Genomic DNA, 18,393 nt, shown 5'->3' on the forward strand with positions numbered 1-18,393 from the left:
GGGCCGTCAGTTTGTTTGTCATTCTAAGTTGTATAAAAAACTTACTTTTTCTCTGAGCCTTACCAAGTGATAATCATTCCGTTATAAATATTAGAAACTTTCTCGACACTGTACGATTAAATTTACATATTTCAGATATGACGTAGTGAAAAATTGAACTTTCAATAATATAAATAAATATGTAAATACTTGTGTGGTCCTTATATAGAATAGGCCACCCCTTTCTTTTCCGTGGATGTCGCATGAAGCGACTAAGGAAACTTAATGGTCGAAAGATGGACAGCAACGTCCTTCTTAAAACCTTACCTAAAGCCTGTGGTTGCCAACCTGCCTGCCAAGCGTGGCAACTATTGCCAAAACCCCCCTTATGGGGAGGCCTATGTACAGTAGTGGACAGTTAACCACTGATATGATGATGATATAAATACTTCAAATTCGAATCATCAATTTATTCAAGTAGACTACTTTACGACGTCTTTTAAATCGTCATTTTGTATGATGACTAAACTACTAATTTAAAACTTACTGACATACAGTATAATGTACTATATAATAATATAATAGCTCTAATATAGATCCTCTAAAATCTTTATTGTAAGGACTAATATGAACTAATTGCATAATAACCATAAACTATAAATATCTAAATAGAAGAGATAGTTAATCTAGATATATAATTAGAGATAAGTAATTAAAAAATAAAAAAAAATGTATATATTTAGAGATAAAAAATTTCTTTGAGATCACTGCCAGCTGGTAGGGTGCCTAGGATACTTGCTGCATTTCCACGCTGAATAGCAATGGAAATGCGTTGACCAAAGTATAGGCCAGTAGCCTAATAATGTAGTGCATAATACCTTATCAGTGGTATGATGACTGTGCTGGTGTAGCGGTTTAATACACCGCCTTATCTTCCAATGGTAACGAGTTCAATTCCCGCACAACACAATTATATGTATTCATGATTATGACAGTTTGTATATATCTGGGTATTTTCTATATATTACATAAATGTATTTAAAAAAAAATATTTCTATCAGTTGGCTAGTACTCATAGTACAAGTTTTGTTTACTTTACAACTAGATGGCGCTGTGTATATATATCCAATTGTATTTATTATTATTTATGAAATAAAACATTTTAAACTCAACCGAGATTTTTAATTAACTCTTTGAGATATCGAATATCTTTTATATCGTTGATTTCTTCGTCATCAAAATCAGCTGATGTGGTACGTGTGACGGCAGTGATGCCCGGTAGCTCAAGGACAAACGATCTAACCTGAGATAGAAAGCGAGATTGTCACAAATTAAGAATTTTTCTTAAACATACAATGTAGTCAAGCTAGTCATAAACGACGTTAGGAACTTCTTTTGAATTGTCATTGATATTGTCTATGACTATTATAAAAATAACTTTTAAAATTAGAATTGTCAATTCCATTCACCATATACATTGTCGATATTTTGGACCTTTGACAGCGCTTCGCTTATTTAGCATATTTTATTTAAGTTTCTACCTTAGTTTCAACCTATAAAAGAAGTATTCTGGAAAATTTTAATACAAAACTACCTACGATAGTCAACAACTATAATTACTTTTCACCGTTTAGGCTGTATGTTTATTTTTTATTTCCTAATAAAAAAAAAGTTGTATAAAGCAATATACTTGTATTTTTACTAGTATAACGACGACTAGAAATGGCCATAATAAACTGACAGCGTACTTGATGGAACATGGCGGCCAAATTATCATATATACATAAACAATATCATTGGCATCACCACTCTTTCATGGACTCACGACCCGATGATACCATACCAAAAGAATATGTTTTAATACCTAATAATAACACTGCCATATCTCACCCTTCAACCGAAATACAGCAGTTTAGTAGCAGTGACACAAGTAAGAAAGTATCCAATATTTTATATAAAGCCACTGATCTTTGTACAAAGAAATATAAAATTATTTGTAACATTTACTTTAAGATTAACGGGCCGGATATTCTGCAACAATTTCAAAGCTGACCTCTTCTCGGTTGGGTGTGAAATTTGATACAGGCGCATTGCTCTGTGAAACTGCGGAACAGTCAAATAGATTTGTAGAATTTTATTTGTGCTCATACAAATATCAAACACAGAAAATAATATGTGTATGAGAATATTCGACATGGCCTGAATTTTCTTTTTTGTCTCTTTTGGGTTTGGAAGATACCTGTAAATGTGAGGGTCAGCAGATTTAACTAAATTCAGAAATTGAAGAATCGACAATCTATGATAAAGAAAGATTTTTTCCATTACTTCAAATGTGACACTGAGGTATCTATATAACATTTAATATAGTTTTCCAACTGGACCCTATGCTCTTATAACTGCCAATGTCTCTACTGTATGCGTATTCGTCTTTTTCGGTAACACTAGGATACGTTGCTAGGAATGCGAATTAACATCCCTATTACTAAAAATCCCTTCTGGAGAGGAATTGTAATTTTCCAATCTGGCCCCATTGCTAGCAATTCTATCTATCTTTTGAAAACATCTCTCAACGAGACAAACCACTAACCTGACTTCATTTATCATCCCTCACTGGTCCCTAGCAAAAGTGAATTTCATTTTCATACCATTAAAAAAAACTAGTTATAGCAATATACCAAACTCCAAAATAAAAAAAAAATAATAAACATCACCTACACTTTCTCCTACTTAAAGTTCTCATAGCAATAAAAAAAGAATAAGAAACTTGTTAGAAATTAAATTTACCCTCTCCAGCAGACACCACATGTCTCTGTATTGCTGTAAGAAGACGACCGGAACCAATACAGCAGCGTAAAATGCTGCTTCTCGGTCCAAAGCATCTTCACCCTCTGACATGCCATATACAGTTGCTCTGAACTTGTGCAGGAACGCGGTATTTAAGTGATCTTTATCGAAACTAGAGAATACATAAGAACTGATATTAGAGTATATTTAATATTATAAAAACTGACAAGAATGAGGCTCCTACTACGAAATAGTCAAAGGTGAGGTTTAAGAGAAAGAGACAATGTCTGTCTCTTTTCTTCGGAATACTTGTGCGATTGGATATATGCGTAGCTGGGCTACTAGTGTGTTAGTAAATCTCAAAGGCAAAGACAAAATCATTGTAGATTTTAGTTTTGCAACTAGCTAGATTTTGGTTCGAAGACAAAAACCACGGCTTCAATCATTACAAATGCACGCATACCTGCAAACGACCAGTCAGACAAATATAATACTGTATTATAGTTTTCGTAACTTCTAAGTGCTAAAAGTTATAATATCATGGCAGTATAATTAACTAAAAAAATTAAACTCTACCGGTACAAGTGGCATCGAATGATTCACGTAGACCCTGCATAGAATACTAGCACTAATTACGAGGAACTTGACTTAAAATGGCAAGCTGACGGTCCACCTGATGGAAAGTGGTAACCGTTGCCTATAGACATGAGCAGTACCATGGACATAACAGTACACACACGTACTGTTTCGCCAATGATACCCCCCATGCGTTGCCATTCCTGAGGATTTAGGTGTTATTCCTCTGTACCCTGTAAATTCACGCCATATCCCACCCTTCAAACCGAAACACAGCCATGCAAACACAACTGCTTCACGGTAGAAACACGAATAGGACAGAGGTACCCAAGCAATCGACTTTTGTACAAAATCTCCCTCTGGAATATAAAAAATTCTCATCCCTAATGGAGTAGTTCGAGATATTTATCAATTATATAGTGGAAAAAAGTAATACACAATATGTGCTCTTGCTGAACATATAAGATTTCAACGTCACATGACCCTTTATTGATTTGTTAACAGTGTTTTCCATCGCCTGTGTTAAACTACAAATTGATACACAATTTTTAGTATTATCCAAAAGCGTATTATAAGGCCACAACATTCTCACTTACTATGGGATTATGGCGTAAAATCTCCTAATGATATCCCTTGTGGAAGGCCGCACCTTTGCACATGGTGCATCTGAATATTCTTGATGTTTCATATCTCTAAAAATCCACCGGTCTTCATGGAAATCAGATCCAAAATCCATATCCAAAAATGAAGACGGACACTGACAATAACCAGAATTACTACAATTAAAAGGTAGTAAAATACAGTAGAATAAATAAGCTATAATAAACTTAACAATATACAGATTGTAATTAAATTGTTAGCATTTTTTACGATAATTTTCTACCAGAACAAACTAGTGCATTATTTCATAAGAAATATAGTTGGAAATACCATCAAAATGTTTGAACCTTCCAAATTTACTTGACTATTGGACGCGCTATGTTAGTATTAGTAAAGATATTGCAATCATGCATTAAAAAAATAAACCTCCTCCGTTTTGAAGTTCATTAATAAATTACGGACCTGTGCTGATTTCATTTACCATAAATAAATCAATAAAGCCCAATGCTAATTCGGCCTACTAAAAACATTTTTTATGCTGCAGATTTATATTACGTTTAAATAAGGTAAAGCTTACAATAACCCTAGAAACATGTGAAACACAACAGCATCACCATCATTATCAGCCATGTTCACTGCTGAACATAAGCCTTCTCCACAAGAGGAGTTATGCCAGTAGTTGCCACGCTTGCCAGGCGGGTTGATAACCGCAGTTAAGCGTTTAGTGATGCTTTGAGAAGGACGCTGCTGCCCATCCCTCTACCATTAAAATCCTTTAGTCACATGTTACGACACTCACGAGAAGAGAAGAAGTAGCCTGTTCTATGTCAAGCCTACACGGACATAATATAAATAAAATAGATTTACTATCCTAATTATTCGCCCGTGGTAGTATTCTGATGTTGAATAACATATTATAACCTTCCTCAAAAAATGACACCTTTTATTGGTACAAGTAGTTCTGAAGATGCATTAAAAAATCTATCCCGCTTTATTACATTATTATATATACTCATATCGGAATATATGTACATTAAAGTACCTAATTTAGAACAATTGTTAGATACGCACTATTACGACTAACCAAAACAACACACAACTCAGCTTTGATCCCATCTCCGTACTGACACACTCATGTTAATTTGCTATAGTAATAATATATATATATTTCATTACCCCATGTTACTCGAAATTCACTATTAAATCTCTTCTCTATCAATTTGACAATTTGGAGTTTTACTCTCTTAGGTATAATTAAATAAAAAGACCATAGATAAAAAGTACCCTTTCTATGATGATTTTGTATCAAATCCAATCAAATCTATAGTTTATCTATGATCCAAAAGGAATTTATTATTTATTGAAACAGAGTAATTTGAAACTAACGGAATAATGCATACATTAAGGATAGTCCTACCTAAGACTGTGGTCCCAATTTCTATGGCATGATGCAAAAGCATAGAGTAGAAATGCTCGATTTACCAGAAAGAAAGACTATATAATTATTATATTCACCTCATGGTACCTCTGTCACAGTAATTTCACTATAAAACAGCTATGTTTACATAGTTGTATTTTAGTTTGAAATGTGGAATATGCCATAATTAATGGGTCCATCGACTACTGGGCTATCGGTATACGCTGGCGGGGTCTGAGTGATGATAAATGAACATGAAAGTAGGTCAGTTAACCCATCATGATAAATCTCAAAAATTAATCACAATGATTTTCGGGGGGAACTATACGGAAATCAACGTGTACATTGTTAGCAATGGGGCTGTTAACTCCATTACTAATAATCCTTTTCCTAAAAGTGTGAAATTTATATATAAACAAACATTATCTTTATAAGGTAGGGAAGAAAGATAAAATGAAAGAGAAATACCACATTAGCGAAGGCGAAACCATGACATTTTCGTCTACTTATCTTTTGTGAGATATAATGAATTACTATCTGTGGCATCGTTCACACAATAGAACTGAAGCATTGCCCCATATAATATGGATGTAGACAAAATAATAAAAACGATATGCTGCAAGTATCATTGGCTCCGATTCATTGAATCGTATTCAGGAAACGATGTCCGTAAGTTAATTCAATCGATGCTGACTGAACACTGTACAGGATTATAACATCAGTTACTTCCATACAAACGAAATTTTTCTGTTTTTACCTAATGGTTAGCTGGTAGAGAATGCTATATGGCATTAAGCTCGCCACTTGTACAAAGTTTTATTGTGCAATAAAGAATAAATAAAAATAAATACCTAGGTCTGCAGTCTCTTAAAGCAGTGAAAAATAAAGCTTCTAAATCGACGCAATCAAGAGATACGGCCGTTTATATTCTATTTATATCGCATATTTTGACATTCACAAAGGGAATCAAAACCTATAGGGTACTTCCCGTTGACATAAAATCATGAAATTTGGCAAGAAGTAATGTCACGTAGCAGAAGTAAAGAAAAAATCCGTAATACGTAAAATTGTAATTATTTCACAAAAAAATATTTAAACTTGATGATTTTTTTACGGAACGCTCAATACGCGAGTCTGACTCGCACTTGACCGGCTTTTTTGTAATACTTAAAATGATAAACAAGTTGACGGCCCACGTGATGGAAAATGGTAACCGTGGCCTGTAAACAATCATATATATCAATATCATGGAGAACACAAAATGTACTCTGACACCCATGATACCTCTCATACGGTACCATTCCTGAGGATTACTCGTATAGTGTTATATTCGTCCGTCTTAAAACATCACCAAAAGACAAACTGCGGTTGCCAACCCGCGTGTTAAGCGTGGCAACAAATAGCAAAAACCCTCCTTACGGAGGAGGCTGCGTTCAGCGCTGGACATATATATATATATATATATATATATATATATATATATATATATATATATATATATATATATATATATATATATATATATATATATATTTTTTTTTTTTGCTTGGGTACCTCTGTCCCATTCGTGTTTCAACCGTAAAGCAGTTATGTTTGCATGGCTGTATTTCGGTTTGAAGGGTGAAATATGGCGTAAATTTATAGGGTACAGAGGAATAACACCTGAGACCTCAGAAATGGCAACGCACAGGGGGTATCATGGGCGAAACAGTATACTCTGTTGTGTCCATGGTACTGCTCATGTCTAGAGGCGACGGTTATCACTTTCCATCAGGTGGGCCGTCAGCTTGTTTGCTATTCTAAGTTGTATAAAAAAAATGTTTTTGTTTTTGCTTCAAATAAAAAATTATTATTATAAAAAAAATAATAATAAAATCAAAGTCAACATACAAAATTTACTAAACACCAAATCACAGTAATATTGATGACATGAATCTTGGATATTTGTAGTAAACTAGCAACGCTGCTCATAAATTCTTCATAAGTATCAAAAATAGGTAGCTCCGTCTCTAATGCGGAAGTGCCTAGAGAAAGCGCATTGGCCAAATTGTATGTTTCATCCTGAAATTGAATAGTACTTATTTACGATCGACATACTATCGATATACTGTTTGTTTTTGAGATTGACGTCTATATTTGAAACAAAATTAACCGAAATCATTGCCGACGTTCTCTAGTTTTATGCTTCTTAACACATGTAGGGATACATTTTTATTTACATAAGATGTAAAGTCAAGTTTGAAGACGACATAAGGATACAAGAAAATACTCTCCGAAATTTTTTTAACCGACTTTCAAAACAAGAAGATTCTCAATTCAGGTATATTTTTTTTTGTCTGTTACCTCATTACTTTGTCAGTTGTAAACCGATTTAAAAAAGTATTTTTTTAATCTGAAAGGATATACTTACAGTTGATCCCACAGAAATGTTATCAAAGCTGGTTTAAGAGCTTAGTTTTTAAATCAAAATAAATTGCTTTTCCACAATTGAAGTCAGTGTTTTGTGAAACACAGTCTTAAATTATGTATATGCTAACTTAGAATGACAAACAAGCTGACGCACCTGATGGAATGTAGTAACCATCACCTATAGTCATGAACAAAATATAATATACTGTATCACCCATGATACCCCTTATACGTTGCCATACTTAAGTGCAAGAAAGAATAACAAACGTGAACAATAATTTGCGTGAAAAAGTAACAAAAATATCTATTTTACATCATCTTACATCTTAACAAACTTTCTCGTTTATAGAACGACGATATAGAATACAATAGGGTTATACCTTCTCAATGCTTGCGGTTGTCTTCTTCGGGTACATATTCAGAGGGGTCATATTCTGTATAAACTCCTCCATAATGAAGCGAGCTCGCGCCAATATCGGATCCAAGGCTCGTATATTTTTAGCTATTTGCGTAGGTTTTGTTACTGATAAATACTTGTTCACCTATAATAGAGTAAATTCAGGAATTGATTTCAACCACTATCTGTAACTCAAATATTATCATTGAAAAGAATAATGCCCTCTGTCGGTAAATACCTAAGCGAATTCAAACTTTAATTGTTCAATAAGACTCTTATGAAACTACCAAGACATTTTGAATTTTCGATCGACTTCAGAAAAAAGGAGATTCTCAAGACCTCATAACTCAGTCGTAAACCGATTTGGAAAATTCCTTTCGGAAAGGCTGTACTGTAAGTACTGTAAGATTGGTCCCATAGAAATTTTATCAATTCTATTCAGTATTTCAGTTTTAAAATGAAAATTAAAAAATAACTAGTTTTCCCATAATTAAAGTCGGTTTTTTTGTGGAATACAATTTTTTATTATAAAAACGTAATGTAATAAAACTGAAAGAAAAATATTAAGTAGTTGTAAAATATAATATTATTTTATAGTTCGCTATAAGACTTTAACTTTGTAAAGATATTCAGAAATTATATATATATATATATATATATATATATATATATATATATATATATATATATATATATATATATATATATATATATTTTATATAATACAATGCATTGTTAAACTTCGGTATAAGCTCGAGTAAGCTTTTAAAAAACTAATATCATATCTAATATATAATTTATAAACCTAAGATTTTGAGAAATCCAAACCTTATTTATGGGACACCATCCATACTTCCCAGTTGACACTGGATCGGTAACTGTCAACCAAATCATAGCAAGTATCCTTGGGAAAGTTGTGTGCGGTTCACCCATCAACACTCCAGGGGTCTTTACAAGCGCCTCGAGATCTGGTTCGGCGTCCAGCATGGAAGTTTTAACTAAGATTTTAGTTCGCAGCAGTGTTTGAATTAGATTAGAAACTAGAGTACCGTCATCGCCTTCGAGGTTTCTGAAAGATTCACTTATAGTAAAACATCCTGCTGCTGTGATCGCTTCTCTGTATTTTCAGTTGCAAGGTGGAATATATCAATAAAATTCTTCGATGACGATTCCGGCAAACAATATTTTTCTGGATCCTTAATATAGTATAAATATAGATAGAGTATGTATGCGAATACTTAGAGATGTCTCAAGTTTGGTTCGCATCCTAAGATGGGCACTAGTAATTCTGGGGTGGGCACAGCCCACCCGGCCTGCCTTTAATCATCGTCATCATATATATAGGTAACTCGAATGCATTTTATTATATTTATGCGTATCTTTTATTTAAACCAAGTTTCATAAAAAAGTTTTAAATATGCAAAATTTAGCAGCCGGATCTTAAGCTATAAACAAAAGTAAAATTGTCAGTCACCTACAAAAAGACATTGCCCCAACTCCGTACAATTTTACACATACATGTCTGATATGATGATGATATCCATACTTTCTTACTAATTTATATTTAAACTTCATATTATAAATCTGAAACTGAGTTTGTTTCTTTATTACCTCTTAGTATCTTAATGGCTTAACAAATCTCTATCAAATTTGATATATTACACGCACTATATGGGATAGAAAATTATTTTACATTCTAATTCAATGAAAAGCTATATATACTATAAGTACTATAGTATATATAATTTTTCAGTGGGACAATTTTTTAATTACTTTAAGAGCTCCAGCATGAGCCTGGCAATCTTTACTGTAGAAGGTCTCGGATACGCTATGCAGTCAGTTGTAAGTACTTTGGCGGGCGGAGACGATGCGGTTTCAAACGCTGCAACTAGCTCCCTCTGCCTCGAATCTTCTGCCGCCAACCAATCCAAGGTCAAGGCGGAACGGTACGCTGCTATCCCAGACAAGGTTGTCCGGGATATATTATAAGGGTAGTAGTAGTAGTCTTCGGCGGTACACTAAAATAATTAATAATAAAATAAGGTGTAGACACATAAAATAATGGCACGGTCTCCCACTGCGTAGGATAAAGCATATGAGAAACACACAAACATAGCATGTCTACCACATACGCTGCAAGTATGCTAAAAAAAGAAAACATTTTTCTATTTAGGCGACAATGTTTTTTTTACTTTTACTTCTAATTCCTGTTTAATAGATTTTTTCATAATACATTAGTATTATTTGCGAGAATCAGAAATAATTACTATATCGCGCTGTGCTCTCTGCATCTCAGCATACGATTATAACTTTATAAATGAAAATGGAATGGTAACTCCTACTTGATTTCTGTTAGATTAAAAGATTCTCTGATAGATTAAAAATTATATAATAATGTATAAAGGGGCAGCTAGTCTCTGTTCGAAATATTAAGAATAATCTACATACGTACAAATAGAACTAATCGTTATATATTGGCTGTCTAGACAAATTTATAAAACGAAGTAGGCGGAAAAACCTATTACGAAAATACGCTGAAAATAAGATAATAAGTAATTATAGAGACAAAGAAAGTAAAAAAGTAAATAAATAAAAACACATCGGCAGCCAAAACGCTTTGTTCAAAACTGGAATTAAATTTCTGGAAACTTTTTCAATTCTCCCTTCTTTGTGGAACTCGGATGACGGCATAAATGAGTTTATAAAAATTCACTTTTGCGCAAAACTGAAACATTGCCAGGTGAAGATACTTGCGTAGAAAAAAAACACAGATTAGGCGCACAAAAGTTAAAATACCTCTGCAGAAGAATAAAATAGGTAGGTACTTTATGTAGAAATTAAATTTTAAATTCCACCAGAAATAGACATTATGTAAATACATCCAAATCTTCTAAATACTTTTGTCCGCATATTTACAAAACTCTATCTCAAATCTCACTTGTGTTTCTACTTTCAAAAACTAAATTCAGTTTAAGAACAAATAATCCTATTAGATAGAATTAATGGAAGGTACTTTTTCGAATTTTATTATAATTTAGGAGTGCTGCATAACCTCGCCACCGACAGGAAGTTCATCCTCATACCTTTAATCATGAATGGTCGCGTACAGTACGGTTTCAGAGATGTTTCCTCCCACAAACGATCAGGTAATGGAATGAACTCCCTGTTGAGGTTTCTCTAAGAGACTACAGCATGGGGTTCTTCAAAAAAGGGATAAAGAGCTTCCTTCAGAGTCGGCAACGCGCGCGTAATACCCCAAGTATTGCAAGCGTTCATAAGCTAAGATAACTACTTACCCTAAATATCAAATTCCTTACTCAACATATCAAATTCAAATCTCAAAAGGTCAATATCTCAGAAAGGATTTTACTAGACCTTACTAATCCTTACTGGTGTTATCAATGTCAAAATAAGTTTGTGTTTGACGGCTCGCCCATTGTCATAAAATGTATACCTAATACTATATGTATATAAATGAAATGGGATATAAACTACCTTTTATTCCGGCATATCCATATATTATGTCACGCAATCGACGCCGCAGATAAAAACTACTACTAACGCCTTGACGCCTTAATAACTCAAATAATAGTATGGAATTTGACATACATATAGTACCTACTTAAGCTGGAGAATACCATCGATTTTTTTTTATCATAGTCAATTCTTGTATTACAATCATATGGACGACCCACCACTAGATGCAGTGACGACCTCAAATACATTGCAGGGAGTCAGTGGATGCAGGTGGCTCAGAACCGTTCCTTATGGCAGTCTATGAAGAAGGCCTATGTTTCATTAATTTCAGCCATTATCTGTATACTAGCTGAAATGATAATGATCATATGGACGAAGTTGCAGTTTTAGTTAGTTAATCGTATTTTTCAATCTATTTAATAGTTCTTGCTCGAGTATAAGCCAGCGTCGTAATAAGCTGTTATTACTAAAGCAAAGAACACTTTTATAGAACGTAATAAATTAAATGGAATTGGCGCTGTTCAGCAATCACCGAGTGCTTTTAAAATGTAAAATTGCTTTATAAATCTTATTATAATAGAAACAACACTCTTAATTCAACATAACGCTTGATTTTACATGCATTAAGTTAATCACTAAGGACTAGCCACTGAAAGGTCAAGTTAATCTTGAAGTAAACAGTTTTACTGTTTACAAGATTTTAGTTACAATATAATATAGCTTTAATTAGAATTACTTCTAGGGACCGGCACCAATTTATTTAATGTAGGTAAGTAATTAATTTAGAAATTTTGCGGAATGAAATTTATGAAATAAGGGTAGGTGTAAAACATAATAATCCCTACCAACTTACCTATTTCAAATATGAAATTTGACTTTAAGGTGATTGAGCCAGGGTCATTTTCATACAAAATATTTTTGTAATACACACTGTAAGTATAACGGTATTTTATTAACAACCAATACCAAAAAAATTGTTTTAAAAATCCTCAATCCACAAATTAAATGAGAATATTGCTTACACCGATGAATCAGGTTTAAATGAAATTATAAATTTGGTAATAAACTTGTTTGCCATTCTAATTTAATGATTTTTATAATAATATTAAATTTTAAAATAAGTTCTCAGGTGACTGACTCCATGCAAACGAAATACGAACACTGTCATTGTTTAACACATTTAAATTATAATGCCAAGTTTCCTTTGAACGTTTTAAACCGTTAATTTACTAATTGTATTTAAATAGAAGAGGTAATGAAACCAGTTTCAGTTGAAAATGGAATATTTCAGGATACTCATGTGTACTCAATTTTAACTGCAAAGTTTTAATGTAATTTAAAATATACATATCTCGTAGCAGTCTAACGAAGCATTGAAGGATATTATATAAAGCATTTTTTTTTTATTTTAAAGAGAAAAGAAGAGAATTATTATATCGGGTGCATATTTATTTAATCATCATCATACCACCCTTTAACTGTGCATTACTGAACAAAGGCCTTCCCCATAAAGGAAGATTTCGCCAGTAGTTGCCACGCTTGGTAGGTGGATTGGTTGCGTATTTATTTATTTATATATAATACTTTTTAAATTTCTTTAAGAGTTTTGGGCTCCTTCAATTATAACCTTAAAAATCACTGAGTTAACCGACATTGTCGACCGACCGTCAAAAGGATTTTTTTTTTTTTTATTTTTTAAATAAAAATATCTTCAATAAGTGATAATTTCTTATTGTAATACGAATGTCTTAATTATCACTACAAATTCCACATAATAAATAAATAAAAAAAAAAATAGAAACAAAAATATGGACTTCATTCGTGGCAAAATTTATATGTAGAATAGTGGTGAAGCCGAAAGAAGGATACCTAGTAATATTAACACTCTGGGTTAGTACATAGAAAAAGAACTCGCCTGTTTTACATCTTTGTCCAGAATAATTTATATCAATGTAGTTTTTGTGTACAATAAAATAAAGGTATAACGTTACAAGCGCACAAAAAAAAACCGACCTTCTTTCTTTTTTAATTTAATTTATGACGTAGGTATTCCTTGGCATCTATTATACTCACACTTACCCGCGGGCCATAGTCTAGTATAATACAAGGTTAAGGGTTGAGGTTAAGGTCTAAACAAATTTACATCGTAAAAATGGTAAATGGCCCATCAGCCCGGAATAGGGTGTTAGCGGGCACGGCGACTTTATTACTCGTATAAATTCTGCCTGTTACATCTTATTTTTTAATGTGCAAACCGGTTCCCTTGAAATTTAATTAAGTTGGCCTAAATTGTACACGTTGCTTGGAGTTTTTGCTCCGTCCCCAGAATTTAGCGCCGCGATTAAATTGCTTAATTATTCATTGTACTCGTGTGGTGTAATCTTACTAATATATTCGGAAGTAAATTGTAACTAGACCATGTCTGAACATGAGAAATATTTAAGAAAAAAATTGAATGTAATAATATATAAAAACAAAAGAATATTTTTTAGATATTTCGTTTGTCTGTCTGTCAGCGTATTACACACAGTTGTATTCCTGAAGGGCTAATTTAAAATCTAGTACAAATATCTAAATACGCCATCTAGTGATATATTTCATTGGTTTGACTACCTTTGAAATCCATGCGTACAAAGTAACGGGCGAAACGTTAGTCTTTAGTATTTCTTTTTCAATGGATGATAATAAAATGGTAACCCCGCCTGCGCTATCGGTATACGCTAGCGAGGGGTGAAAAATGAGGATGAAAGCAAGTTTGTTAGCCCAACGTGATGAATTACATTAGAATTGATCACGATTTCCAGGGGAAACCGCGTGGAGGTCGACCTGATAGGGTGTATTACTAGTTATGGGGAAATTACACCTTATTACTAACAATCCCTTTCCCCCCGTCTTTAGTATATTAGCTGCTAATCTAACAACCATTATTACACTTGTATCTACTATTCAGCTAGTCATCAAAATCTTAAATACTAGTATATTACAATTGAACTTAGTCCCCATTGCTAGCAATATAACCTATCAAGTCGCCCTCCATGCGGTCATCTTTGAAAAAATCTTTGGAAACCATGGAGGGTAATTTGTAGTGAATTTGTGATGGCAGGCTAACTGACCTACTTCAGAATAAGGTACACTATTCCTTCTTTATTCATTAATAAAAACTGATTGCAAAAATAATCACAATCATAAAAAATAGGTAAAATTCGAAATTGTTGAACGTCTAAAACAGTACAGGTGCACGATCAATTCAATATGAAAGACTTGGAAAAATATATTTAAAAAAATACAAACAGTAATTTCCATACACCATTGGATGTATGGATCTATGTTTGTTACTCTATCACGCAAAAGCTACTGAACCGGTTTAAATTTGGTACGCAGACAAGTTATATTGTAATAGTTATGTTAGTTATAACGCTATCTTCCTATCAAATTTAATTAATTTACTTAAAACTTAACTTAGATAACTTAACTTATAATATAAAATATTCTACATACTGATTCAGTTCATATATATACCTATACAAACTGATATAAACCCTAAATTCGGTGATTCATCAATCACGATTACCGAATTTAGGGTAGTCAATTTGCTGCCCAGCTTCGGAGCTGGTTTCTCCCCGCCGATCTGACTAGTAAGATTAACTAGTTAGATTTACTATCCAGGCTCCCCTGAAGCAAGGGTCTCGAGCAACGTGAGTCCAGTGAACCAGTAAATAATTAAAAGTGTAGTAAAAAAAACACTGTAATAAATGTAATAAATAACTTTAGTGTGTATGGCAAGATTTTTTTTTATTAAACAAGTGACACTAACAGAATGTAGTATCAAAGTTACTGATAGTATTTTTTACATGTATAAAATTGTACTTCATTACTTTGATGAAAACAAAAGAGGTAATGTAAAAATGTTCAATTTCCATTATAACGAAGTCGGTGGCAGGTGCGCGATATCCATAAAGGGGTTATGGGCCAAGCTTACGCCAGGGAAAATGATTTTAATGGGCAATCTATTGCCCGTTGCGTTTATGAAGCCAATAAAGTGTCAATATACGCCATTTTTCAAATAACTCACGTGCCATCCGCGTCGATGTATCTTCTGACCTACTTAAAAATAATGCACATATTTCATATAGGTTTTGTACTTATTTGTTCAAGTACTGTACTTGTTCGGGTAGGGTTAGACCAAGTTTTGTTTTATGTAACATGAAATAACAAACAAGCTACCACAGATTATAACAAGACCTACCTCATGGCTAGATAGATAGATTTATTCACCATTACAAGCACATAATTCATGAATTTATTTCAAAAGAAAAGAAGAAGGAGAAGAAGCTCGATTTTAATTTTATCAATATTATTATTAATTTTATCAATATTAATTTTATTAACCTCAAACTTCTTTTTTCTCTGACTATTTTTTTATACCACAAAGGTGGCACACAAACATACAGCCACTATAATAGTAAACGATCACTGTAGCCTATGGACATCTACTACACTAGAGGTGTCACGTGCGCGTTGCCAAACCTTCCAAGTTCCCTCTTGTAATGTTATATATGGCCGTGTGATCTCGGCATATAATAGGCCATCCTTTCTTTTCCTGTGGGTATCGTAAGAGGCGTCTAAGGGAGGGCGAGGGATGGGCAGCAACGTCCCTATTAAAACATCTTCAAATCCTAACTGCAGTTGTCATACCGCCTGCCAAGTGTAGCAACTACTGGCAAAATCTCCCAAAAGAGAGGCTTATGTTCAGCAGAGGACGGTTAGAGGCTGATATGATGATAAATGTTATATACTCATATAGTTCCCAAGATATTATATAATGGATAATGATCGATGTATCCCAATAGCGTTGCGGACATGGCTCATCATCATAGAGAAAATGGCCGTCAGAGTGTAAGTTCATGATGCTATATATATGAACCTAGCACCATGAACTTACACTCTGACGGCCAAGAGAACGAATACTCTTTCGTCCAATGCAAATGAAATTTTAAAGCGACTTGTATTGTATTGCAAAATATTGTACATAATTCACATTGAACACTGATAAATGAAATGGCGGACTTAGCCCATAAAGGACTTCATACGGAAAACTGTTTCAATTAGACTGTATGCTTTTCAATTACAAAAGTATTATAAAAACTGATTTTTATAATTATTTTTATAATAAAAAGTTTGATATTGACTCTGTAACGTATTAATTTTTTCACTATATGTACACCGAACTTTTACTTTTATTAGTTAAAAAAAATACATTAAGATCAAAAGAAACCTAAATCATAATACGATCGAGTTTATGTAGCGAAAAATTGAAATTCCTACCCTCTGGGGCGTACCTATATAAATAGGTACCTACATATTCTCTTGTCCTTGGTCTAACTCGGTCTTACATTATGGCATGAATTGTCTGACCGCAATGTTACGAAAATAAATTGTAATGTTAATCTACTTAGAGCTTAAGTGCGTATTTGTTTCAATAAGGTAACTTACTGTCGGTCATACCTATATCACAGATGAAATAGGTAAAGTTTAATTGGTAGAGAATACCCAATCGGGACTTAGCGTGTAGAAAAACTTTTTACCGCCTTAAGTCCTAATTGTGTATTAAAAATATGGTAGAATGTGAATGAAATGCATTAAGTCCACCAATAGAACTTCACCAGAGGGAGACTTAGTACAAAAGGCGTATTGGGCACCTCTGTCCCATTCACGTTTCTACCGTGAAATAGTTGTGTTACATGGCTGTGTTTCCGTTCAAAGGGCATGAAATATGGCAGTGAATTTACAGGATACAGAGGAATACCACCTGAGTCCTCAGGAATAACAACGCATGGAAGGTATCATGAGCGAAACAGTATACTCTGTTATGTCCATGGTACTGCTCATGTCTATAGGCGACGATTACCACTTTCCATCAGGTGGGCCGTCAGCTTGTTTGCCATTCTAAGTTACATAAAAAAAGTCCGCCTTTTGTACCGTATTTTCATTTAGTCAATAAAGTTATTAAATAAATAAAATACTATACTAGTAGCTATATCAGATTACATTATTATATAATCTGTGAACATACCTTTTTGTTAACACATACACAGCGAAATTTTTACAAATGTGTGTAATGTGTTCTACAAAAAAAAACCGACTTCAGTCAAGGCACAACCAGTTATTTTGATTTAAAAACTAAACTACTGAGCCGATTTTGATAAAATTTCTATGAAACCAATCTGTAAGTATATCATTTTAGATAAAAAAAAAGTTTCAAAATCGTTTTATAATTGACGGAGTTATGATGTAACAAACATAAAAAATGAACCGAATCGAATACTACCTTTTTTTTAAAATCGGTTAAAAAAAATATTTAGTTTTTAATTCGATTATAATATATTTTTAGTGTGCGTAATTCTTTTTTTTAATCTATGTTTACTATTTGATACAAAGTTATTGAGTAAATGCACAAATTAATGGAACAGCGGGTATATAAAGTAATCAATAACTTACCAACATACATGATAACAGGAATGGCATTACTTCGATCATTATAACGATAATTTTTCATTTACAGAAACATTAATGTTCACCGCTTGTATTGTGTATATATTTATATATGTGTATGTATGTATGTATGTATGTATATATTTAATTGTGTATATATTATATATGTATGTGTATATATATGTATGTATGTATGTATTTATATATGTTTGTATATGTATATAGTGCGCCACCTACTCTTTGTCTTTTTCTATGTACCCAA

The 18,393-nt window shown here is 33.0% G+C and overlaps 1 protein-coding gene across 1 annotated transcript; it reads right to left on the reverse strand.

The window, feature by feature from the left end:
* Positions 1 to 1,069: 1,069 nt before the first annotated feature.
* On the reverse strand, positions 1,070 to 18,223 carry LOC113512158 (uncharacterized). The gene is made up of 9 exons (XM_031909183.2): positions 18,138 to 18,223; positions 9,936 to 10,180; positions 8,991 to 9,231; positions 8,146 to 8,307; positions 7,247 to 7,417; positions 3,936 to 4,096; positions 2,764 to 2,935; positions 1,987 to 2,082; positions 1,070 to 1,282 (listed from the first exon to the last, which is right to left on the reverse strand). The coding sequence occupies exons 1-9, from the start codon at positions 18,174 to 18,176 to the stop codon at positions 1,148 to 1,150; spliced, it is 1,422 nt and encodes a 473-aa protein (XP_031765043.1). The 5' UTR covers positions 18,177 to 18,223; the 3' UTR covers positions 1,070 to 1,147.
* Positions 18,224 to 18,393: the final 170 nt, after the last annotated feature.

The sequence above is a fragment of the Galleria mellonella genome, unplaced genomic scaffold, assembly GCF_026898425.1.
Source record: "Galleria mellonella isolate WM207_F2 unplaced genomic scaffold, CSIRO_AGI_GalMel_v1 utg184, whole genome shotgun sequence".
NCBI classification, from domain to species: Eukaryota; Metazoa; Arthropoda; class Insecta; order Lepidoptera; family Pyralidae; genus Galleria; species Galleria mellonella.

Excerpts from the sequence above, each read along its gene's own strand:
- LOC113512158 (XM_031909183.2), bottom strand. The coding sequence starts at position 18,176 with ATGATCGAAGTAATGCCATTCCTGTTATCATGTATGTTG. Across the intron at positions 9,232-9,935 it reads CTCATGCTGGAGCTCTTAAA|AAACCTCGAAGGCGATGACG; the intron begins GTAATTAAAAAA and ends TGAATCTTTCAG. Across the intron at positions 8,308-8,990 it reads GATGGTGTCCCATAAATAAG|GTGAACAAGTATTTATCAGT; the intron begins GTTTGGATTTCT and ends ACTCTATTATAG.